Source organism: Fukomys damarensis, unplaced genomic scaffold, assembly GCF_012274545.1.
Source record: "Fukomys damarensis isolate Sample0158 unplaced genomic scaffold, DMR_v1.0_HiC HiC_scaffold_7, whole genome shotgun sequence".
In the NCBI taxonomy this organism is placed as follows: domain Eukaryota; kingdom Metazoa; phylum Chordata; class Mammalia; order Rodentia; family Bathyergidae; genus Fukomys; species Fukomys damarensis.
This window is the reverse complement of record NW_022900919.1, coordinates 2,905,571-2,932,347: the sequence shown is the minus strand read 5'-3', so window position 1 is coordinate 2,932,347 and position 26,777 is coordinate 2,905,571. Positions and strand designations below refer to the sequence as shown.

The following is a 26,777-nucleotide window of genomic DNA, read 5'->3' as shown; positions in this document are numbered from 1 at the left end:
GTTTTCTAGGATGTACAATGTCTCTGTGTTTTCAGGCACAGAGCCTGATAATTTTTTTCATTTTGAATATGCTTTTCTTAATTTTTTAATTTAAAGTAGATATTTTGATTATTTATAATGTATAAATTCTATCCTCCCACCTCCATAATGCTTGTTGTGGGTGTCGAATACCTAGTGGGTTTTTAAAGCATACCTTGAAAATTCTGAGTTGTCTGTCATGTTGGCCAGTATTTCTTTAGCTTAGTGGTTAGTTATCTGACAGATTTTTAAATGCTTTAAGCCAAAACCCAAACCACCCCCCCAAAAAAACCCTATCAAAAAATCTGTGTTTGACTTTGCAGACATTCTGAGCACACTGAACACCCCTCATGCTCAAGCAGAGAGTGCACAGGTTTGTCATGGATTTCGCTTCGTGCTTGCGTGGAGTCTGTGGCAGTCCAGAGATTGAGAACTTTGGCTTTCCTTGGGTCTTTTCTTAGCATGTGTCCAGTCTTTCAAAATTCCCTGGATCCATGGGAGCTATATAGCCATCATCCTCCTATAGATCTCTTTCTCTAGTCTCTTCTTGTCTAGCTTTTTTGGCCTGTCTATGGCTTGCCCTACCTCTGGCTGGCTGTGACAATATATTTGCCTTGACGATTTTAATCAAATGCAGTCTGGGAAACCACCTCATCCTGGGAATTTCTGATACAGGTAGAATATAAGCAAGCCCTCCAACTAATCCTTCAGGCCCCAGATAGATCATAGTAAGTAGTGAATAAGGTCTACATTGGTCCTGTTACTAGCCACCTGAACCAGAAATGGGGCTGTCATTGCCAAGGACTGTAGCAGAGCTAGAGATGGTAACTGGGCAACTTGGACTGCCACAGGCCATTCTTTCTGAAATTCAGAAGCTTTTTACTTTATTAAGCATCCCACTAGTTTTTATAATGTTTATAGTAGATCCTGGAATGCCAGAAGCCGTTACTGAGGACCATTTTTGCAAGTTTGTTATTTTCATGGCTGGGAAGATTTTTAGAGTTGTCTAATCCATTAATTATGTGGATATCCCCTTTATTTTTTTCTTTTTTGTGGGGAGGTACCTGGGATTGAACTCAGGACCTTACACTTGCACAGCAGGTGATAGAACCACTGAGCTAAATCCCCGGCCCTATTCCCTTTATTTCTTCCTTAGAAATTTTAAACCATTTACTGTGTGTCAGTCACATTTTTTACTACATATCTTACGCTGCTGTTTCAATACCTAAAACAGTTCTGTAAGATAGACTTTACAATCTATTTTATAAGGAAATCTGGGCAACAGAATTTTAAGTGATAGAAGCTAAGCTGTCCACCTTCCTTCCTCTGCATTATGCTATTGGTCACCTTTACTTTATGCTTAAAGAAATGCTTATTTCTTAAAGTCTGCATTTCATTTTAAGAAACTCCTTTGCATCTGTGTACTATTCTTTGCAGCAATTTTTTATTGCTCAGGCTTGCAGTTATTTTTCCACATTTGATCTCTTTATGTTTATTTATTGCTGGGTGTTTGAATATACATAAAAAGCAAAGCATAATATTTCTACCACCCCATCCATCATTACAATGTTTTCTTGAAAAATGTGAGTGTTAAAAAAAGTCATATTTATCAAAACAGATCAATAAGTTTACTCCCTTTTGAATAAGAAATATGGTAGTTTAAAAAATTATTAAACTTACGTGGTTTCCCCAACATAATTAAGAACTGCTGACATCTTTCTAACAGCTGAAGGAGAATGAAAATACTAATAAATAGTCCTAAGTTTAGTGAAAACTTTTAGCCCAGTATAATTCTTGTGGTTATAGTTATGTTTATCCTCATTTTATTCAAGCATACAAATGAATCAATTAGCCTTCAAACAACTCATTAAATCTAGAACTGTAAGTTTCAGAACTTGGAATGATTTTTAAAAAGAAGACAGTTGTTATCTCAATAGAAGATTTTTAAACATGGCATTCTACAATTATATAAACTAAGACATAAATCATTGTAATGTAATCATATTGGAAAGACTTTAAAACTTTAGATTATACTCTGTGTCCTGTTATTTTTACAAGATTGCTCTTCACTGAATTTAAGTTCTATTATGTTTACAATAGGTCAATGTGCATTTTATTCTTCTAGCTCTCTATTACTTACTCCCCATAGCCTAACTGCAGAGCTCCAGCTGGACTTAGTGTCTCATCTTTTCTCTATCACAGACAAAACCCCTGCTGTGGATTTGGTTGGGGCCAGGGTTAATTCGAAGGTAAAGAACCAGGCCTGCAGTTCTGATCAGGATCAAACAGCTGCAGTGAATCCAGAGCAGTCACAGAATGCAGGCTGTCCACCACAGTCAGCAAGAGGCAGGAGCCTGATCAGCCTGGCAGCAGCACTCTGTTCCTGACTTATCAATGTACATTTTCAACAAAGCTAGGTTTCTACTATGTAGTTGATTGAGCTTTAGAGTAACTTTCTGCTCAATACTGCAAACTACAGTTAGCTTTTCAGGGAAATTGGAATGTCTGACAGGTACAAAAATAATGCATGTGGCACATCATGTTAGTGATTGCTTATAAGGACAGATACGCACTTGGGCATTATACTGTTAATAAATAAGCTTGGCTGTTTTGCTTTTGTTTTTCCTGAATGAAAGACTACAGAGGAGGAAGTTCCAATAATTCAAATTTTGGAAGGACTCAGGAAGAAATTTCCAGAGGAACAGAGCTAACTATATTCCTAGCATTAGTGATTTACTTTATGCTCAACACTACATGCAGGCACATGCATGCACACACACGCACAAACACATTTTATCAAAAGCAGAAAGAAAACGAGCCATAACTGCAATGCTGTGCTTGGAAATTACTTCATGTATGTCTCAAACTTTATCATTGCATTAGTTTCCTATTATTGCTCTAACAAAAGCCTGCTGGTATGAAACAACACAAAATCATTCCCTTAAAGTTCATGAGGCCATGAACCCAAAATCAGTTTTACTGGGGCAAGATAAAGATGCTGGCAGCACCCCTGCCTCAGGAGGTTGGAGTGAAGAGTTCAGTCTGTGTGTGGAACTGCCTGTTGAGGTTCCTCGGCCCAAGGCTCCTACTTACATCTTCAAGCCAGCAGCAGAGCAGCCTACCTCACTCTGTTTTCATCATTTCGCCTTCACTCTTCATTTCTCCTTTTTGTTATAAGGACCTTTGTGGTTGTATTTGTGGGAAACTTAAGTGGCCTCCCCTGCTTAAGACCCTTATTCACAACTTTAGAGACCTTTCTTCATGTAGAGTAACATATACAAACCACCAGGGTTAGGACCTTGTATTTTTGAGGACCATTACTTAGCCTCTGCAATAGTTTGTAGGTTTTTTATTCCACAGAACTGTACACAGAATTTAGCTGTGCCTTTGTCACTGTATGATAAAGATCTCTTTTACAGTTTCCAGGGATATGTTGTGCATTTCCTTATCTCACCAGCAGGACCTTTGGTGTTCATACTGCCACTACAGTTTGTTTCTCTGGACATTTCACTGTGCTCTAAGACAATCTAGGTTTTTTTCCTCACTAACCACTTCCTTAGGAGCGCTCACTCCACAGTCATTAACATCCATATGTCTGTGAATGGTGTGTTCAGGGTGACCTATGCTTTTTACATTGTATGTCTCAGAACTGTTCCAGTCACTGTTCCCTGCCAAATTTAAAGCCATTTCCACATTTTCAGGAATTTTTTACAATAGTGCCTGTCTTCAATGGACCACAATTTATCTTCATTTCCTATTGCTACCATAACAGATTATCACAGATTTGACAATTTTTTAATCTTATAGTTCTGGAGGTCAGGAACACCAACAGTCTCATGAAGCTGAGATCAGTGTGCTGGTAACCTTGCCCTTCGTCCAGTCTCCAGTGGACCCTGCACTCCTGGCGTGTGGTCTCCTCCTTCCCACTTTACCTCCGTCCTCATCTCTGTCTTACACTCTTGCCTTCTTTTTACAAGGACCCTTGTGAAAACTTAGGACCCACATGGATAATCCAAGATTATCTCCCCATTTTTGGAATCTTAATCTAAATTATGTCTGCAAAAAGCCCCTTTAGCCATGTAAGGTAACCTAATCACAGCTTTGGAGGTTTGTGTCTTAGGAAGTGCACACGTTGACTGTTACTCTTTATTTTAAAATGTCCCCCCAAAGCCTTCACACTCACACATGGCGCTTTGGGAGGTGATGGGACCAAGAGTTTGTGATATCACCACTACATTAGTCCACTGATGGGCTTTTAGCTGGGAGTGAGGTTGGAAGATGAAGCCTAGTGGGAAGAGGTGGCTCGCTGTGGGCGTGGCCCGGAAGGGTGCACATAGGTAGTCCTCCTCCTCCCTTGATCCTGCTCTGCCTCCTGCCTGCCTTGCCAAGAGTTCTTTCTTCTGCGCGATGCCCCACTGCTTGGTGCCCTGCCTTGGAGCCAGCCGACTATGGACTGGAACCTCTACAAACTGGAGCCAAAATAAAACTTTGCTCCTTAGAGTTGTGGGTGTTGGGTACTGTGTCTTAGCAAAAAGAAAAGTAACTAAGACATTTATGAAGCTGTTATTTTGTCTACCACCATCACACTTTCTATAGCTTGTTGCAGTATTTGCACTTTAATAGGGAAATCTCAAATCTAAAGAGAATGTTGTCTGGAAACACCTAGAATTTCATTAATTAACTCAGTGTCACTAAACTGGTTTTGATGAAAGCTATTTAACTCTTTTTTCATACATATCACACTTTTAGACTATAAAGACAACTGTGATCATCTTTCTGTTTCAAATGGGAATACTGGACCAGACAACTCATTGCAGTTTTACAAAGATCACACAACAAATGACAAAGCTATTGTAGAATTTGGCTGTTTTAACCGTGTCTGTGAGCTGCTGCCCTTGGTCACGCAGAGAGTCCTCTAGTAAGTTTAGGATTCTAAAACTTAACTGGGATGATTCAAATCTGTTCTGGTGCACTGATCTTGTTCAGAAATGGGACATTATGCCTCAGTAAGTTAATATTTGAGTTGTCTTAATAGAGGCTGAAAGTAAAACATAAATTGGAACTGCAGAAAAATATCCTGTATCTACCAGCAATTCAGTGGACTGTTGCCAGAGGCAAGTTGTCTAACCTTATCTAAAAAGTGAAGTTTTCAGTGGAGGACCTGGCTGGCTCTTTGCGCTTTAACATCCACGTTCCCAGAGGGCTTTGATCTCCATTCTGTCTGAAGGAAGTTGATTACAATTCAGTGTGCTCTACATTTCAAAGACCTGTGAATAGAAGGGTCCCTCTTATCTAGACATATAAACATGGACTGTTGTTGGGATGTTTAAAGGCATCAAGAGTTTAAATTTATGACTGAGGCTGAAACATGTGCTATTGTGAGATTTTTCTGAATAATTAATTATTTCATTTCCTAGAAAAGGAACACCATCATAGAGGAAATATACCTATCTGACATTTGGAATTCTAATTCTAAAGACCTCTACAAAACTAAGAGTTATAGTGAGGTTCTAGTGGTAACAGTTATTGTAATTGTAGAAACCACTGTTTTCATATATTTTTCTAGAATTTTTTAGTCTTTTTTACAGATCCAACTGTCTGTCTTCCTGTTTTTGCACATTCTCCATGTCCCTCTGCTCCCTCCCGTACACCCCCACGCGCACACACACCCCCATGACACACTAAAAGCAGCCTCTTTAGTGTATACTTTTGTTCAGAATGCTACCTTTACATGTTGTTAGTACAACGATTTCCCAAAGATGGACAGCTGCCTAGTTGAACAGCAGAGTGAAACCCACCACAGCAGACAGGGATCTGATCCTCTTAAAAACACATGGTCTTTAGGGGCCAGGGATCTAGCTCAGTGGTTCTGCCAACTACCTCACAAGCACAAGGTGCCAAGTTTGATCCCTAGTACCCGCCCCCCCGCAAAAAGCATGGTCTTGGCCAAGAAAGGGAAAAAAAGCCAAGAGGAACAGAGTGCCCAAGGGAGAGGACCAGGTTTCCCTGGTGGAGGGCATTATTCCGATGAGTAGGGACAAACAAAGGAAGTTCTGAGTCATGGTACCACAGTGGCCATGTGGACTGATGCCAAAGACCAGCCCTGAGAGAGGAGAGAGGAGCTCTTTGTGCTTCTCAAGTGTCAGGAATTCCATGAATGCCATCAGGAAAAATTAAATACCTCAGAATTCATCTAACCACAGAATTGAAAGACCTCTACAACCAACACTATAGTACTCTGAAAAAGAAGATCAAAGAGGATATCAGAAAATGGAAGGATATCCTCTGTTCCTAGGTAGGCAGAACCAACACTGTCAAAGTGGCCATACTCCTCAAGCTGGTATATAGATGTAATGCAACCCCAAGCAAAGTAGCAACAGTATTCCTCACAGAACTACAGAAAATAATGCTAAAATTCATGTGGAACCAGAAGAGACCCAGCAAAAGGAAGCCCGAGTCACAAGAGCAATCCAGGAAGCATCACAAACCTAGACTTCAAGTTATATTACACGGCTGTAGTGGTATAGACAGCGTGGTATTGGCACAAAAACAGATGTGCTCCAGTGGGATAGAATGGAGAACACAGAAACAACCCCAGGCACATTCAGCCATCTGATATTTAACAAAAGGGCCAAAAACTTACACTGGAAAAAAGATAACCTCTTTAGTAAATGGTGTTGAGCAAACTGGCTATCCACATGCTAGATTGAAGCTAGACCCATATCTCTCATTGTGTACTAAACAAATCAAAAACATCCAAAGGTCTAAATATTAAAAAATTTAACCTTATGAAAGACAATAGGCAAAACTCTTGAAGATATAGGTGTAGATAAGGACTTTGTGAACAGAATTCCAAATGCATATGAATAATATCCAAAATCAACAAATGCAATTTAATGTCAAATTAAAAACCTTCTGCACAGTAAAGGAAAAAACAATAGAGTGAAGAGATGGCCTACAGAATGGAAAAAAATTTTTGCCAGCTACTCTTTGGACCCAAGAATAATACTAGAATATATAAAGAAATAAAGTTTAGACCCTCACGATAAAAGACACAATCAAAAAATGGGCCACTAAAATAAATAGGCACATCTCAGAAGATGATGGATGGCTGATAAATATGTGAAGAAATGTTCAACATCTTTTGCCATTAGAGAAATGCAAACCAAAATAAAAGCAACACTAAGAGTCCATTTTATGTCACAAAAAATAGCTATCATCAAGAAATCAAATAACAAATTCTGGCAAGGCTGTGGGGAAAAGGAATGCTTCTATATTGTTGGTGGGAGTATAAACTGGTACAACCACTCTGGAAATCATGGAGTTTCCTCACAAAACTAAAACTAGAAATTTCATTTGACTCAGCCATACCCCTTCTAGGTGGTGTTCCCAAAGAGTTAAAGACGTCTTATTATAGTGATACACATATACCAATGTTTATAGCAGTACAATCCATAATATCTAAATCTTGGAAACTACCTGTATGTCCATCAGATGATTAATGGATAAAGAAAATGTGGTATTTACACACAATGGAATACTATTCATCTTCTTCCATAAATAAAGATAAATTTGAGTCATTTGTAGGAAAATGTATGGACTGTAAGACCATAATGTTAGTGAAATAAATCAGACACAGAAGCTTAAATAGGGCATGGTTTCTCTAATGTGAGAAACCCAATGTATAAAATAAAGAGAAAAGTAAAAGAGCTTCTAAGAAGTAGGAAAATAGATATTTTCCCAAAGGGAAAGAGACTGAGAGGGTGCTGAAGGGGATGAAAAAAGAATTGATGTGTCATGTACATGTACCAATTCCAAGCAATTCATTGTGTCCTGCAAACATGCATTAATAAATACAAATAAAATAAAAAACTTAGGATAGACTGGGTTTCCAAGGGTCCTACAGAACCAGCAGAAACAGTGTTTTCTGGGATCAGTCATAGTTCAGGATGCTGAAGACATGGCAGCTGGACCATCTTCTTCTCCTGCATACTCACATTGTTCTGTATTGGTCCATGGGTGTTCCTTTTGTGTGTATATCCCTAAGTTGTTGGAATAGAGGCAACAAACCAACCCACAGATCTCCTACAACAAGGGATTTTCATGTGCTTATTTTCATATTTATTACTTTATACTTACTACATCTTTGCATAAATTTCCTATTCCACTATTAAAATTTCACTTCCTAGAGAAATTCTAGATATTCTTAGCCTGATTACAATTTTATTCTCTTGAGCATATTTGAGTCACTTAAATTCTCATTCATTATTGCTTAATAAGTTGCCTAAGTTTACTAATAAACATATAAAGCAACATTATTTCCTTTGTGTTAGCTGAATATCATTTTAGCAAGCTATGCTTCTAAAGTCCCAATTTTCCTAATTATAATCAATACATCTCTATATACCTTAATCACTTCATATCACTTGTAATATGCCCCTTTCGTAGTTTATGATTCAACAGGTCCAATGTACATTATTAATCCTGTAAAAATGTAAGATTCTAAGAGCAGCTTATAGGTTATTACACATATAGACAAGTATACAAGCATGTTAGAATTAAAAATGTTATAATTATGTAGAGATTTTTGTGATGGGAAATACTTCTGCTCTAATAATAAAAAATACATATAGTACATATATAGAAAAAATATATGTGCATATAAAAACACTGGTCTGAATGTACCAGGTCTGATCATCAGTGAAATGGTAGCTACTTATAATTTTATTCTTTAGCCCTTTTTCTCTATTTCCCATATTCTCTGAATACACGAGGAATAACTGTGTTAGTTACTTTTCTCTTGTTGCTGAAGCAAAATAACCAACGCTCAAAGTTAAAGAAGAAAAGGTTTATTTACTTCATAGTTTATAGAGGTTTCAGTTCATAATTGGCTGGCTCTGAGGTAGAGGGGCAATGGAGGGGAAAAACAGCCCACATCAAGCAGTCAGGCAAAAGCACATCAGTCCTCTTTCTGTCCCTTATATTTTATGCAGACTACCCGACCTAGACTCACACTCTCAATCCTAGCCAGAACTAATCAGCCAAACTAATCAGTGGACTGACTGAGTAATCGCACACCCTTGATCCCAGTGCCACACACATTAGATCCAGACACCTCTGAAAAGCCCCACCCCCATGATGACATAAGGCTTTGGGGGGACACATAGACAGAAGTCATATAACAATGCCATTGTTAAAAACATCTCCCTGAGTGAACCTGAAACACTTGCAGTGTGTTCTGCATGCACAGCCCTCTGTGGCTCACTCTGTCCCTGGTGACTGTCCCTCGGGTACTAATAAAGAATTTCCTCTCCTTGGTTTGCTCACGCCTTCTTTCCACTGATGTGTATTTTAGCATCATTCGGAGAACATGTACAGTGATGACTCTGAGTGCATCAAGTGTGAGGTGCATGTCAATGTAACAGCAAGAGGTTTATCTATTGTAACAGGAGGAAAGAGTCAAGGCAAAAGTCCATGTTTTTGAATTTTGGTTCTCATCCTGAGTCCGCAGGCCACATCTAGACTTAATGTAAGGAGGAACTGACAGCGGCACCAATATAATGCTGCATGATTTGCTGTAAAAGTACAGTTACAGCATGCATTTTATCTTTGATTTCATTTTATGTAATTTCATTTTCTTTGAAATAATGGAAAGAGACAGAAGAAACCAAAGATATGCTCACATTATGGTTTATAGCCCAGTGTCCCCCAGAACCTCACATGCTCATAGGTGGGCTTTTGGAAGGTGGCTCGATCGTGACAGTGCTACAGCTGAGTTGCTGTTAAGAGGCGGGGTCTGGTCTGAAGCTATGTGTCACTGCAGAGTGACCAGGAAGGGGTATGTCCTTCCTCACCTCTTCCTTCCTTTGCTCTCTGGTTCCTGGATGCCATGCCCTGAGTAGCTTTCCTCTCCCCAGACCCTTCTTCTGTATCCCTTCTGTGTGTAAGCCTGCTAAACAGGGACAGAAGCTTCTGAACTGAGCGCCACAATAAGCTTCTGCAGGTGTGAAGTATTTTATCCCAGCATCAAGAGTGACTAAGACAGTCCATTGGGAAAATGAGAATTTTATCTAATCAGTGAAATGCTGTAGAGAAATGAAAGCACTTGTCTTAGTCCACTTTCTGTCGCTGTAACAAAATCCCAGGCAGCCCCATGTGTCCAGCCTCAGGGAGGTCCCATGCCTGTGGCATCACAGTGGCTTGAGCACTGGTGAGAAGTTCATATGATGAGATGGGAAACCAGACAAAACCAGGGCCAGGCTTGCTTTTGTATAATGAACATCTCTCCCTGTTTGGAACTAAGTTTCTAAGTGGAATTTAGTGGGACAAAGTGAGTTAAATCTGTACTACAGTTCTCAAAGCGATAGGCAGGACACTGAGGCTTTTTCCAGGGAGTGGCAATTATTTGTGCTGGCATGGGGCTCAGTGGGTTAATATTCAAAACACTGAGCCCTGAGCATGGCTGGGTTTTGCCTTTCACACAATTTTGTGTCTTGGTCTCCCATAAATCGTGATACACTAGTACACTACAGCTGATGAGGTACAATCTATGTTATAGAGCAGTGCTGGACTACACATGTATATCTAGGAACTAACTGAGCCATTTTTTCTTTTGTTGTACTTGTTCCCATAATAAAGATTCTCATTTTACCCACTTTGTGGCTTCATAAAGGGTTTTTTTCAAAGCTAGGAAGTTAGGTATGCAAATTCTACAAATGCCTATGGGCTAATTCTACCAAAATCTATGAACTCTCAGACCTGGCACCAGGTCCTTGGTAGAGGGATTGAACGAACTACCTGCTTCCTCTTAGATCCAGAAGGCTAGGGACATCTCTCATCAGGGGCTTAGATAACATTTCCCTGTGTCTGGAATAAACCATTTTTTTCTTCTGAGCATCAGGTATTGTAAATGTAATTTTTTCTTTTCTCTCTCTTGGTCTTAGATTGTTACAATTCTAAACTTGACTGGCTGCCAACAGAGTTTCAAGTAAATTTAAATAAGTACTCTTATCATCAGCAGAAAGCAGAGAAAAGAGCAAGTTGACCCTGCAATTCTAGTTTAATTTACAATCTATAAGAAACGTTTTAAGTATACTAAATAAAAGTACCAACTTAAATTGGAAGGCAAAAGTAAATTTATCAATTAGCTAAGATTTGTAACACAATTTTTCCTCACAGAGGGGAGCTTCCCTCAAGAGAAAGAGGGATTGAGCCCCATCTTTAGTCTTTGGGGAATCAGAAGCTTCTGAACATCTTTTTGGCACCTTGTTCTCTTGAGCAGAAGATAAAGTCAGTCTTTTTCCCCCTTGTGCCACTGCACAGCAGGGACTGGGTCCTGGGCCCGGCCAGCCTATGACTGCACTGAGGCCATGGATGAGGCATTCTCAAATTGAAAAGACTTTACAGACTAGCACCTGTCGAAGCTGATGCTGAGTATTTCACTGATGGCAGAGATGCACTGACTGCTATCACGACCAGTATTATCTTTGGTAATGACACTGAGAGGGAGGGTTGGTTGGTGCTATTATTTGAATTAAAAAATAAAAAGCTTGAGCAGGCACACTGGCTATTATAAAACAAGCCTCACTTAACTCTCCAGTTTCACATCAGTGATTAAACAATGAGTGTAGCCAGGTTCTAGTAAAAATTTGCACATTTATCCTACATTTATATTTTTGAATTCATAAACTATGTTAGGATATGCATATTTTTTAGCCTTGTCAAGTAAAGTTTTTTAGATGGTGGGGAAAGGACAGAAAACAGAATAAATAACTTTAATGGCTTCTTAGTTTTACAGTGGATCATGAGTGGATCCAATTTTAGCCTTACATCTCAATGATATTTACCTTCTACACAAGCTTAATGGAATTTAGTCAGTGTTTTAGGAAATTTTGTAAAAGATCATTAAAATAAGTAGTTATGTGGCTTTCTGGGACAAGATGGCTGCTCGACAGGTAGCCAGTCAGTGACTCATTTGACGATGCTCTGTTGTTTTTCAGCTTGACAATCTCTGCCGAGTGCCCCATGCAACTTGAAGACTTTCCGATGGATGCCCATGCTTGCCCTCTGAAATTTGGCAGCTGTAAGTTATTTTCCCAAGTAAGACCCGTGGATATTCTTTGGGGATCAATTCTACATTTCTTGAGAAGAATTTGGTTCTATATATAAACAGCATGATGTGATGCAATCTCTTTGAGAAGACTGTGGAGTAGTTTGTCCTTACCTCATTGGTATCTTTGTATCTAAAGTGATAACATCACACCTGCTTGACATATGATCAATATAAACTGAGGTAATGTGAGAGACCCAGAACAATCTAGAATGTGTTCCTCATAAGAGTTTCTCCTCAGCTCTTCACCTGAAAGTCCTTTTTTCCCCCACATCTCAGCATACAGGTCATCTCCTCCCTGCGGGCTCCCAATTCTCAATAGAGAGCCCATAACTTTCTTTACTGTACTATAATCATCATTATGTTGACTTACTTCCTCTAGAATGTTTCAAGAGGGCAATGACCTTGTCTATCATGTTCATAGTCGTTGCTTTCCCAGAACATTCATCATATGAGAAATTTGTGTTCCTCTGGCAGATTAACATATCAAAACACATTAGGTATACACTTACCCAGTACTAGTTGACCTTCATGGATTTCAGCTCTCCCAGATGGAGTTCGTAACAGTGTCCCAAATGAATATCTATGGCAACATCCCCCTTTTGGAATATGTGGAGAAGAACTGGGATTAGTCTATTCTTTTCTTCTTTCTTTCCTATTTATTTGTACTCATGCTATGTTACACTCTGCTTCCAGGACCTCAGTGTCTAACACAAGTGCTCAATCATTGATGTATATCACTGATATATTTTATTTTGAAGCAAATCTCACAAAGTTGCCCAGCCTGGATTTGAACTTGTGACTTTCCTTCCTTGACCTCTTGAGCAGCCAAGATTATGGGAACTGCCAGTACACTTGGTCTGAAATTTTCATTTTGAAAAACAAAATGTGTTCTTCGAATTAAGCATGAGCTTTATGTAGATTTGAATCCTGGATATCCTGTTCCTTCACTGGGCAAGTTAGTTAGCCTCTCCAACCTCTTTCAGAACTTTGAAGATATCCTACCACTTCTTGCTGGCCTTCAGGGTTTCTGATGAGAAAATCCACTTGTAGTCTTGTAGATACAAGTGTAACATAACAAGTCACTTTTCTCTTGCTGCTTTCAAGTTTCTCTCTTCATCTTTGACACTTAATACTTTGTTGATAATGTGTCTTGGTGTCAAATTTTTTGAGTTTTGCTTCTATGGGATCCTTTATGGATCTGGGTGTGCATTTCTTTCCCCAGATATAAAAATTTTCAGCAATTAATACTTTGAATATCCTTTACTGTCCCTTCTCTCTTCTGAAATTTCACCATGCATACTGTCACTGAATACTGCCTCCTAATCTTTTAAGCTTTCTTCACTCTTATTCTGTTTCATTTTATTTCTCTGATAAAATAATTTCTAGTGACCATTGTTCATGTTCATTGACTTTTGTCCTTCCATGTAATCTAATCTGCCATTGGACTCATTCAATAAATGAAATAAAAATTTCATTAAATGAAATAAAAATTTCAGTTGTTATACTGTCTTAACATGATTATATCTACTGGGTACTTTTTATGTTTTCCACATCTTTGTTGCAGTTTCACGTGTTCACATATTATTCCCCTGACCTCCGAGCACCTTTACAATGTTATCTTGAAGAAGAGGTCAGTGAATCACTTAACCTGACAGTGGTACCTTGATTTACAAAGTTAATTCTTTTCACTTTTGCCAGCAGAATTTGGAGATTTATTCCTTTTGGGGGAACATATTTGCTTGCCTTCTTGTTTTCGGTAAAGAAAAATACATCACAACGCAATTTTTCTTCATTAAATGATCTGTACTTGACAGTCACAACCAACTGCAGTTTATCAAATTTATCAAATTCAAAGCTAAGGTTCTCACCCAATTGGATTTCCTCACTTTCTACACTGAGAGATATGAAATAAGATCAATGCTATATAAAATTAGCAGGAACACTTCTGCAAATCAATAGAGATTCTGAATTGTCATGTCGGATTTCTTTTGGTCTGCCTCATATTTTGATAATGGATTTAATTTGATTCAGATGTTGATTATTTCCTCTTAATACCATTACTACATTGTCCCAAATCACTGGAAATATTTTATTTGTATATCATGTTTGTGTACAGTTGTCACCTTTTTTTCAAATTTCTATGGCTTCCTGTCAGGATATATTTATTTAAAGAGAAGAAATGCTGTTCAACTACATGCTTTTCTTCTTTTAATTTTTGGATTTACTAAAAATAGATACTTGACCAACTTGTTCACTTATACACTGGCATCTGAGCACCCAGAGGCCAAATATGGTAGTATAATGAGTTTGAAATTACCCCGTTCAACAGTTCCCTGCTATTAGGAGACAAAGGAATGCAAATATATGTCCGTATTCTCATAACCCACATGCTTTGTCTTCATTAATGCACAAGTGGATTAACAGACATTTCTATTATTGCTGCCTCTCCTCGCAAGAATTCAATGAATATTGGAATTACCCCCTGCTTATAAAGGGATGTTTCCTATGCTAAGAGGAGATACCTTAAAATTAATGATATGGCTTCTGTTTGGAAGCAAGTGATTAAAAACATCAAAACTATTTGAAAAAAAGGGGGTTCCTTGTTCATTTACTTGTGAAGTGATACATGCAATATTAGATTAAGTCATGAGATAACATCTGCATTCATGAAAATTTTCAAGCTGGAGGCTTTCTGGTGGGCATCCAGTGGGGAGAATTTCAGGAACCAGAGATCAGTCTCCCTGCAGTGAGCTGTCAGCCCATTCAGTCTTGTGGAATTGTGACTTTGCTATTGCACTTTTTGTTCCCAGTGCTCTTAGTGACTCAGCACAAGCACATGTGATGTAGAACCCAAGCTTCTGAAAGCCTGATGTGAACGTGCCACCTTCTGTGAGATTTTAGAAACATAATAGGGCTGGGGATTTAGCTCAGTGGTTTGGCTACCTGCCTTGCAAGCACAAGGGCCTGAGTTCGACCTGGTACCAAACAAACAAAAAGAAACACAATGAAATTTTATGTGTTGTGGTTATTTTACATTCATGTTAGTGGCTTAGTTAACCTTGATATAGTCTGCCTGTTTTGCACGCCCCCAACATTCATGCATTAAAACCAAACCTCAAGATTATTATATTAGGAGTTGGGGCCTTTAGGTGATTAGGTCATGAGGGTAATGCCCTCAGAAGAGGCCTCAGAAGAGCTTTCCTGTTCCTTTTGCCATGTGAAGACAGGAGAAGGACCCAAATGGACTAAGATAGTGACTATTTAAAAGACACTGGGAGTGTTGTCTTAGTCTGTTTAGGCTGCTAAAACAGAATAGCATAAATTAGGTTACTGAGAAGCAACATATGGTTTTTCCTCACAGTTCTGGATTCTGTAAGGTCCAAGTTCAAGTTACCAGCAGATTTCACGTCTGTTGGAGACCTCCTTCCTCCTCATGGAAGACTGGCTTTTCACTGTAATCCGAAATATCATTTGAGGATCAAAAGAAGTCTCTGGAACCTTTTATAAAGGCACTAATTCCATATGTCCTAATTACTTCCTGAAGGCACACTTCTCAATACCCTAACATGTAGGATCAGGTTTCTATGCATAAGTGTTCAAGGAACACCAATACTTAGTCTTTAGCAGGCACGGCAAGCAGTGAGCGCTATGCCACAGCATAAGCCATGGTCTTCTCCCATGAAAGTGAGGATGGACACATCTGGATAACCGGGCTACATGCCTTTGTGTAGTTAAAACTCCAGTTGGATTTACAGACAAGAAAGCTAATTGTAAGGATTATGTTTTGAACTTAAACAAGTAAGATATGAGTAGAAAGAGGCATAAATAGAAATAATGGTAAAATATAAATAAGTACTGATAAATTAGTCAAGGTGTTGAACAAAATGAGAAGGCTTCCCTGAAATAAGCCAGTCCCAGGAAAATGAATGCTACATGATCTCACTTACATATGGATTCTCATGTAAATAAGGAGAAGGGTTGTTTCCAGAGATTGGCCATGCAGAGGGAAAAACAGGCAAAAGGAAGATGGTCAAAGCTTACAAAGTTTCAATCACACTGCAGGAAGATTTTGTGGTATATTGTACAGTGTGGTGTTCACAGTTAATCATAATGTATATTATATTTCAAAATTGCCAAAATTGATTTTTACCATTCTCATCACAAAAACTTTATAAGTTGGTGAGGTGATAGAGTGATAGATACATTAATTATCTTGATGCTTTCTCTAAAGTACACAGGAGTTGAACCATCATATTGTATGCCATACATGTGCAGAATTATTATTTGTCTGTTAAAAATGCATTTTACAAAGAAGCAGCCTCATTTGGGGAATGACAGGATGGCATTAGAAGTACCAGGAAGAGCAGGTGATGTTTATGGAACAAAGGACAGATGTGTTGAAGTGGCTGCTTCTGAAGGTGAAACCAAGAGCACAGAATCCCTATGAAGCAGGCAGAAGTGATGAAAGCCAGGAGCAGGAGGTGGCCAGATACACAGGATAAAAGAGAGAGAGAGAGAGTATTCAAAGGTATCCATGATACTAATCCTAGGTGACTTGAAAAATACTGGTTCCTTGAGGGCATCGGAAGTAACTGGAAGGAGCTTCTAGTCTAAAGGTTAAAACAATGAATTGAATTATGAGGGTGTAGGAAATTATGGAAGGAATGTCCCCCCATGAACTGTGGCTTCCTGCCTTGCTTCCACCCCAGTTGTCAGGCAGAGCAGCCCTTCTGGAAGTATGAGTCTTTTCCTTCTTTTCTGATCATATCCTACTAACGTCTGGAAACAGGAAGAGCATCGTTTCTTTCAGTCTGTTCCTTAGATTCCACATGATTTCCCAAGGACCCCACTGCGGGCTGGGGATGGGCCTCGTGACCAGCAAATGTTAATCCTTTGTTTTAGCTTAGTTATTAGAGGACAGATGTGTTATCTGTTCATCCCACCTCTCATGGCTTTCTTGTTCTCACTGCACTCTGCACAAAGCAAAGGGTGTGTAAAAACCTCTCGATCTAATTTATCTGTTGAACTTAAAGCAGAGATCCTGGGTACCCAATAAACCATTTGAGATGCCATATCTGTAGAAATGTGTCAGACAGAGCTTTCTTATTTGTGCTGTGCAGTCATTGTTTCAAGTATTGACTTGTTTTCCAGCCCACGGTCATGCAGGTAATGTGTGACAGGTCTCCTGAGACGGTTACTGTGCCAGTTCCTGTCCTGGTTTGACAAAAGAAAGAAAGGCTAGATACATGGATTTCAGAGAGTTTAAATCCTCTACATTCTCCAATCTCTAAGATTGCTGTTACGTTCTAAGCTGCATTTCTTTAATGCAATATGCAGTCAACACCTAGTAACAGATGCCTGACAACTGGCAGTTCCTGTGTTCCCTGCACATTCTGTCAGATGAAAGTAACCACCATCTTCACAGGCTGGATCTGCTTAGACCAACAGTTAAAACATAAATTCAAGCTGTGTAGATGACGGTCAGAGGTAGAGTGCATACTTAGCATGTACCAGGCCCTACGTTCCATTCACAGAATCATGAAAAGAGAAAAACAGTAAATTCTAATAGCAAAGCCTTTCATGAGAATGATTTGACACCAAATATCCTTCTCAGCATACACTTACACTTATTGTAGCTGCTATTAACTAAGCAGGTGAACACTGAATACTTAATATTTGTGTAAACACTGTGCCCTCACTGAGACCCCTGGGATGTGGGTGTTATTTTCGAGAACTGTAACTAGTAAAACAGAGGTTTAGAACACTAAGAGGGTGGTCAACATTGCTGTGGTAGTGAATGTCAGAATCATTTCAAACTCCTGGCTTCTGAATGGCCCCGTAACTAAGGGCTTGCTTCTGCTGTCCCTAACCTTTTGAGGATCTGCAAGGCTAGAAGAGGTCAGACAGTGTCACCTGAGGGGAGGTGGTTGAAAGGGATGAGTGACCCCTGTCCAGCCTTCTCTCTGGTTCTGCTGATCATTGCTCCAAAGATGGCGGGAGTTGTGTTTTCTGGAGATCTAAATCTGGGAAAATGGTAGCACAGTAAACATGATTTCCTCTGTACTGTGGCCTCAGCTAAAACACTAAATAGGCCACCACTGACTGAAAAAGAAGAATTTAGTGTTGGTCAGTAAAGGGGCATGCGAGGCAATTTCTTCCTACCTTTAATCTGACAAGGAGAGAAAAATTCACTGTTATCATTAATGCTATTAATAGCATCGACTTCAGTAGTTATTTAAATATTCCCAAACAATTCAGAAAGCAAGAACGTATGAATTAAAATGTGCAGTATCACTCAGTGACTTAAACAACTTCTCTACTTAGGATTACTATTCCTTTAGGTCATTTCTGGAAGGTAAATATTGTTATCCACCCCCCTGGTCCTTAGCAGTTGAGAAAGGGTCTTAGAGACTCACGCTCAGCCAGGCACAGATGACAAAGATGACTGTGTCCCAGTCAGCCATCACTGTGGCCCTCCCTGCTAGTGTAAAAAGCACACATCCCTGGCTGAACACTCAGCCTGGGAGTCTACAGAGGAACCATCTGTGAGCATGGCCCTGTAGTCCAACTATGCAAAACACAAGCAGTCCAGCACTCGGGAGGGCAGAAACGAAGGGCATCAGTGGCCCTGCAGAGTGGGGCTGTCCCAGCCGTCACACTTGCCCATGACACGTCTGCACTCTCAGGTCCTCAGGAGGTACCTACACCCCAGACTCTATTGCGACCCACAGTGCTCCTGTGCCCTGCTGTCCCCCTCTTGTGAGTGTCACCTGCTCTGGGCCCCTTTCTATTTCTTGCTCAGCACACTTCTCATTGAGTGAGTGGTAAGCTCCCGAGGGAAGCGCTGTTTCCAGGGTTCTGTGTTCCGTGTTCTCTTTAGAGGATTGTGCAGACTCTCTGGCCTTTCCACCTCCAGAGCTGTTCCGTCACCATGACCTTGTGCCCAATCCCTGAGCTTTTCTGTGTCTCCAGATTCATGTTCCCCACCTGCTCACATATCCAGGGGTTATGGGGCCCATTTTCTTTCTCCTGGCTGAAGCTGGCTTCCAGCCTCATGCAGACAGGAAATGGAAAGGGAGTTGTTCACGACTCCTATGCCCCCCACTGTGAGGCAGCTGCACAGAGTGGGAGCTTTCCCTGATGTGGGGCAGTGAGCTGAGAAGACACAGAACAGGTGCACAGACACCAGAGGCAGAACTGGCTTGGGCCAGACAGCAGGAAGTGGGTCCTCCTCCCACCCAGAGGACAGGGTCTTGTCACTGCCCCACCACATCACTCTTGCAGCCTGGCCAGGGTCCAGTGTGGCTGCTCTTCACAGATTGTGTCTAAGTTACCATAGCCCTGCATTATTCAGAGTTCTGAAACACTGACCAATATTACCGGAAGAAGAAATCTCACTGTCACTTATGTGAAACTCAGGTAGCCAACAAGAGTACCGGGTTGTGCCCAGTGGTACCTGTGACTATACAACTGAAAGCCACTTGCCCAGCGGAGGCCGTATCACTGCATGCACACCTTCATCACCCGGAGATGCAAATCTCCCCAAGGGAAGGAAATCAACACAGAATGCACTGCATCAGGACAGCTCCAGTGCTGCACATGTGGAAATGAGTCTCTATGTCACCTAACACTTGAAAACAGAAGGTCAGACTAATTAAAAGAAAGGGCAGAATGTCACTCAGTGTCTACTTGTAAGAGGAACAAAGCATGGCTCCCATGGGCCCCAGCAGCTGCTGTAAGTGGAGCTACCCCTCTTGCTTCTGTTAGCATCTTGCTTATGTGCAGATCAATGTTAAGCTCTTATTGCTAATTTTTATGCTTCTGACTTCCTCTGGACTGATTCTTGTAAGTTTTTGTTCTTTGTGGTCATTGTTTCAGGACAAGATACACTGCTTTTGAAAGCATCATGTGTCTAGGTGGAGAGAATCTAAAAATGCTGATTACAGTGGTTTGAATCTTGAATATTCTCCCAAAGGCCCATGTGGTAGAGCTCCCATCCTTGTGCTACCGAGAGGTGGTGCAAAATTTAGGAGCTGGCACCCAGTGGAAAGAGGGCATGTCACTGGGGCATGCCCTCGAAGGGAAATCAGAGTAGACTGTTTTCTGTGTCTCTGCTTCCTGGCTACCATGAGGTAAAGACTTTTTGTCACCTGCTCCCACTGTGATGCACTCGGCTGCCAAAGGCCCAATATAACCCACATAAATAACCATGATCAGACACCTCTGAAACCATGAGCAAAAACAAATCTTTGTTCTTGGTTCATTAATTAACTCATGGATTTGGTCACAGTGACTGAAAGCTGACTAACACGAGGCTCAAGATGCTTATGTAGGGCATGATGCTACCTCACTGGAAGATATTTCAATACAGATTATTTAAACACATGAGGAGACACATTATGTCCATGGTGATAACAGTCAGATTTTGCGGCTCCCCAATCTACAGCCTATATCTGTAGATCCACTGGTTTCCAACACAAATCTCATGGGCATTACAAAGATAAAAGGAATCCTAAGAAGTAGAGTCCAACATATATGTGGATGAACAAAGGGCCAGGACCCCCCAAGGAGGAAAAGGTGACCCTCACACTTCCAGTTGTGGGTGTTCTAATATCTTCATAATTACAGTCTGTCTTTTCATTGAAACAGGTAGGGGAGAAGGAAGGGGAGCAGAGAGCCCAGAAGAGGGAAAAATGTTCATGATGCAGCCTTACCTGGCAGAGCAGGCCCTGCCTGGGAGCGGAGTGGGGCAAACCGATGCTATTGTGGTTGCACCGGCTGGCACATGGGAAATGGACACAGGATACATAAAAACAGAGAGACATCAGAAATCCAGATCAGATGACTCAGGTCACAGCTGTGAAAGACAGCACATTAAAACTTGTGCAATTCATGTGTCCTGATGTAGGGAGAACTGGAAGGGCTCTAACAGTTTAATTCATTTGAATTATATACACGTGCTTTTTTATTGCTTTTCAGCTGTTATGGGTACTTGTTTGTCATAGAACAAGAATTAGAGTAGCAACTGGTTGGTCCTGAGGTCATTTCTCTGGCTTCTCCCTGCCACCTCTGATACACAGAAGCTGTGGTTTTTCCTGTGAGACCTACGACTGGCTGCGCTAGGCACTGTCCCCAGCTGGGCTGGCCCAGCTACCAGGAAGTCCCAAAGCAGATGTCTTCCTGAGGGACCCTGACCTGGAGCCCATCTCCGTGCTCATCCCCTCTCCTGCAGGTTGGTCTCTCCTTAGAGCAGTGCATGGCTCTGCATGATCTGGAGACCCGCGTGGCAGATAAGGCTGTCAGGGAAGACCGTGGCGTGTGCCTGTCTCCCTGCAGGACCTGAAGGGACAGCTGGACAAGATTCCAGGGAATTACACTTTGCACAGGCGGCCTGCCTCTCTCTCTAGCCACCCTTTGGCCCCTACCTACAGGCTGACACAGGCCTCCAGGAGAGCCTGTCTTGTGCCCTCTCACTGCGTGGGCTGCTCTGCTGTTCCTTCCTCGTCTCTTTACAATCTGGATGGCCTGTCGCACCTGGGAAGCTGTGCTCCATCCTCCTCTCTTCTCTAGCTCTCCCCAGGAGACTTCACAGCCTGTGTCTCCAGCAGCCCAGGCATGCAGGGACCTGGGACCTGTGTAGCCACTGCCTGCCCACACTCAGAGCAGCCTCTTTGCCACCCTTTCCCTCTGACACAGGACTGCTGCTGTCTCACTGGAAGCCGAAGCCAACCCTGGAATCCTGCCCCACTTCTCAGTGTAAGCCACAGCGCTCTTCCTTGTTCGGTGAGCTTTGATTTCTCCACTTCTGCCCACCACCACCACTCACCTGGTTATTTTAATGTCACCCTCCCATTTCCAGCCCTTTTCCACTTATGTCGTGGTCTCGTGTTCTACTCAGCTAGAGTAGCCCCTTGATTGCCTATGTTAGAATAAGGCATTCAGTTACTTACACCTTGCTACTGATCTTTGAGTCTCAGAGGAAAGTCAGATGCCTCGAGTGTCCTTAGGCCATATTATCTCTACCCTTTTCTCTGCCGTTGCGTGTGAATCTTCTCCCAGCCATCCCAAGCATGCTCTTGCCTCAGGACTTCTCCATCTCCATTTCCCTCTCTGTGAGACCTGCTTCCTTCTGAGGGAAGCACCTGCACATCCTTCGACAGATCCACTGAATGGGCCTCCTGAAGCAGGCCTTCTTGGACCGCCCCCTTGCAAATGCAACTCTTGCCTCTTCTTGGCTGGCGTTTCTGCATAGTGCTGGCCACCACCACGTATATTTTATGTTTCTATGCTTCTCTCTTCCAGAATGTAGATTTCTTGAGGCTCCTGTTTGTTTTCCACCTTACCTGTTCTAGTTTTCTACTACAGTGACAATTTTCACAAATCTAACATTTAAAAATAGTATATCTGTCATTTCCTGATTCTGTCCACCAAGAGTCCAGTGGGCCTGGCTGCTTTCTCAAGTCTGGGTCTCAGAAGGACAAATCATGGTGGTCTGGGCTGCATTCTCTACGGGGTCTGGGCTGAGGCTCCTCTAGGCACATCAGGTTTGGGCTAGGTTTCAGGTCTGTCCCCTGGGTGGGGAGGTCCTTGTGTCCTTGTGGCTGTCACGGGGGGCATCTCATCTTTGGGAGCCATCCATGCCGGGCTTCTGATGCCTTTCCTCAGGCTTCACAGCCAGCAGTGGCCAGGCAAGTCCTTTCCCTGTGCTTTAAATCACTGCAACTGCTCCAGCCAGAGAAAGCTAGCTGTCGTGATTAGATTGGGCCCACTGGGATAATCCAGGAGAAGCTATGGTTTTAAGGTCAGACACCTAAATTCCATCCACGTTAGATAACAATTTCACAGGTGTCCCACCCAGGACAGCAGCTCCTGTTGCAGAGGTAGCTTTAGACTCCATTCTTGCTGCATGTGGGCTCTGACAGCTCGCAATATGGCCCCCAAGATTATAAATGTTTAACATTATTATGTGATTTTAGGGATACCTTTTTACGAATTTATTGTGCACTGCTTGATCGTGGACTGAGCAGGCAGTGACAGAACCAGCTGTCGATTCATCAGTTTCACAAAACAAGGTCAAATGCCCACTAGTTTATGTCCCCCGCACCTTTTTTGTTGGTACCTGGGATCAAACTCTGGACCTTGCACTTGCAAGGCAGGCGGTGGCACCACTGAGCTAAATCCCCAGCCCTATGTTTCCCCCTTTTTAATGTCATAATACAACATTTTAAAAATAAAAACATTTTTGTTACTAATACCCTATGTTAAATGTCTTATATGGGCCCAAGAGAATTCCGTCACTCAGCGTGGGAGACAGTCACAGACATGGTGACGACCATGGTCAGGGCCCCACACGTATCACTGTTAGGGACATCTAGTCACAGCAGAGCTGGAGAAAAGGTTCCTGGGTTACCTCATTCTGCAAATGAAAGAACAGGGCACAGGGAATAAGAGACTTGCCAGGGTCGCAGAGCTGAAGGGAACAGGTTCTGGGCTCAGAGCTGGGCTCTCGCTGGCTGCACTAGAGGAGAAAACAAGGAGAACCAGGCCCTGGCTTCTTCATCCCAGCTCATTTCCAGTGGGAAGGACCAGAATCGAGGTGACATCTGTCCTGGCCCAACCTCAGCACTCTTGACTTTCCAAACTGCCCCTCATCTCTTGTGCTGCTTTTGTTGACGTCTTTGTGTTTTCATGGCTGGCAGTGACTCCTCACCTGTGCCCCTTCTGCCCATCCCACATAGATGCATACCCTAACTCTGAAGTCGTCTATGTCTGGACCAATGGCTCCACCAAGTCTGTGGTGGTGGCAGAAGATGGCTCCAGACTGAACCAGTACCACCTCATGGGGCAGACAGTGGGTACTGAGAACATCAGCACGAGCACAGGTAAGTGTCTGCATGGGCCTTTGTTCTGGGGACCTGCAAGGAACTCCGGCTCCACATGCCATGCTCGAGGGGACACAGGCCACAAATAGGACCCTTGGCCAGCTGCACTCCCCTAGCAGCACAGGCGCCATGCTTCAAGGCCCTCCCTACAGCTGCTCACAGAGCTATCAGCTGCAGCTGTGGGGGGCTTGAAGGGGGCGCTCAGGCTCCATTGCAGTGCATCTGCCCCTTTGGGAACAGGCCCTGCCCCAGGCATGTGATCTGCTTACATAACAGCCCTGCCCACGGAGACACCAGGATGTCTCTGTAGAAAAGGCAGATGCTTCCTGCGCGTTCTCCCAGCTGCCTGCTCCCTTGCATCCTGCTCTGCACATTGAGAGACCTCCCTGAGCTGAATTTGGAAAGGACCACCGAACGGCATGGAAGAGGTAGCTGAGTTGGTACAGAGAAGGAAGCAGAAACTCTCCATCCCCAACATAGGTGGCCTGAGCCCACAGGGCAACCTAAGCCTGGCTTCCCGGATACGATACTTGTAGTCCAAAGGAACAGCGTGCATTTGACGTCTGGGACCTTCGGGCTGTTATCAGACAACTCCTGGCTGGTGGCAGGCCTAGCCCCTGTGGTCACCAGGTGGTAGGAGTGGGGACTCAGGACTGCACAAAGTTAGGAGTGGGGACACAGTTTTCTGTTGTAGCAGAGGAGAAAAGCCTAGAGGGCTGGAGGGAGCCATGGATGCAGAATGAGGTCTGCACCTCAGAGCGCACCCTCAGGAGAGGTCCTGGTCACTAACCCTGGCAGCTAGCAGGATGCACACAGACATTCAGGGAGCAGCCTATTCTGCACATACAGGCCCTGCCCAGCTGTGTGCGCTGTGCACTGGGCACCCTGAGGGGTGTCAGAGAGCCGGGCGAGAGTCGCCATTTGGTCGCACTGCTGCACGGAAAGGATGCAGAAACAGGCCTGAGTTTATGGAAGTGAGTGAGAACACTTTATGGCAGAAGTTGAGAGTGAAGAATCGTGGTAGCAACAGAATGCCACAGTTTGGAATTATTTTTATATAGCTTTTTAAAACACTTACAACAGGTTTTGGCTCCTGTTTACTCTAAGAAGAATACTCTTTAAACACATTACCTAATTTTCCTACTTCCTATTCAGAATGAGCACAAGAAGAATGAGGAGAACTATATCAAGCTCTACTGTAAAGATTTCACACCTCCCTGTGTTAAAGGGAGGTAATGTGGAATCATCGTTAAAGATCTCATTGTTGGTACCCAACCCACTGAGCCTTCTTTCCGCTGCCACTGGAGCCTTCTGGGCACCACTCCCTTGCTCTATCCTGCCCTGGAGTATGTGAACCATCCCCCAACTCCAAAGCTCTCAGGCTCGCTGAGAATATGGGTTTCCTTTTGTAAGGACAGATTTTACCACCCATGAGTTTTGCAGTTCCTTGCCCTCTGATGTATGATATGTGAGCAAAGGCACAAGGGAACATCCACAGCTAGCCTTGCTAAGCTGTGAGCTTTGATTTCCACAGTAGCTCAGGATCTGTCATCAGCTTCCAGTGTCCCAACTCTGCACATGAGGAAGATCACTCCCCTCACAGAGGAGACCCCACCCAGGGTCTAAGTGATGAGTCTCTAGGCCTCTTCTTCCCATGTTTATATACAGCCCAGCTCATGAGCCACACTGTCCCCTGCCTGCCATGCAGCTGAAGGAGTATGGTCCTCCTATCAACTCAGCTCAACCCCACTCAAAAGCACCTTTGCCATCTTCCAGGGAAGATGCACATCCAAGTAGCAGGGAGAGGTCCAACAAGCCTCACTCCCACTTGCATCAGCAGCCTGCCCACCCCAGCTCCTTACCAGTTAACCATTAGGGCAGCATTGTTCTCAGCAAAGAACAGGAGGTCTCCACTCTCCTTCCACACAGCCAGGCAAATCCAGAGAAGGCACTAGGACATTGCCAAGGAAATGTCCTAAGTCTAATGCTTAGAGGGTGCCTGTCTCTCTGGTGGGTGGCAAGAGGGATGAACTGCTATCTGTGGGTACTGAGTTGCTGCTCCTCACCCTCCAGCGGACTGGGCAAGCACAGACCTTGGGGTACAGTGGCTGACCCAGCTCCCTGGAGGGTTCCCAGATGGTAAATGGGAAGGATCTGTGAGAGCTGTGAGATATCCTGAATTATATATGCAAGGCTAAATCCTGAAGTCCTGATTGCAGTAGCAGGCAAGGGGCATATGGGAGCAGAGATTGTGACCAGGGATTAGTAAACACAAAGAACTGATTTTCCCTGGGAAGAACAGCCATCAGCTAAGGCTCTGCAGAGACTGGGTGTCAAGAGACTTACAAAAGGATGGTTAACAGATTCATGCATCTTCCTCCATCCTCTCTCTAATATAAAGACCTGCCTTGAAGGACAGGTGAAAGTAAGTACCCAGGAACCATGAACTCTTCTGTCTGGAGCAGGACTGTAGAGACCCTAGAGCCCTAATATGTATTATTTGCATGTTTGCAGGTGAATACACAATTATGACGGCTCATTTCCACCTGAAAAGGAAGATTGGCTACTTTGTCATCCAGACCTACCTTCCCTGCATAATGACAGTAATCTTGTCCCAGGTGTCCTTTTGGCTAAACAGAGAATCTGTGCCAGCCAGGACAGTTTTTGGTGAGTGACCCCAGCCAGACCTAGACAGCAGTTTTGTAACTGATCTAACCACCCCAGAGCAAAAAAAAAAAAAAAAAAAAAAAAAAAAAAAAAAAAAA

The 26,777-nt window shown here is 42.6% G+C and overlaps 1 protein-coding gene across 1 annotated transcript in view; it reads left to right on the top strand.

Annotated features, from left to right (window-relative positions):
- Gabra5 (gamma-aminobutyric acid type A receptor subunit alpha5) overlaps positions 1 to 26,777 on the top strand; it is a 65,440-nt gene that overhangs the window by 31,494 nt on the left and 7,169 nt on the right. The window contains exons 6-8 of the mRNA XM_010612932.3: positions 12,018 to 12,100; positions 23,869 to 24,012; positions 26,527 to 26,679. Of these exons, the coding sequence (XP_010611234.1) occupies positions 12,018 to 12,100; positions 23,869 to 24,012; positions 26,527 to 26,679 (380 nt within the window). The remainder of the gene's footprint in view (positions 1 to 12,017; positions 12,101 to 23,868; positions 24,013 to 26,526; positions 26,680 to 26,777) is intronic.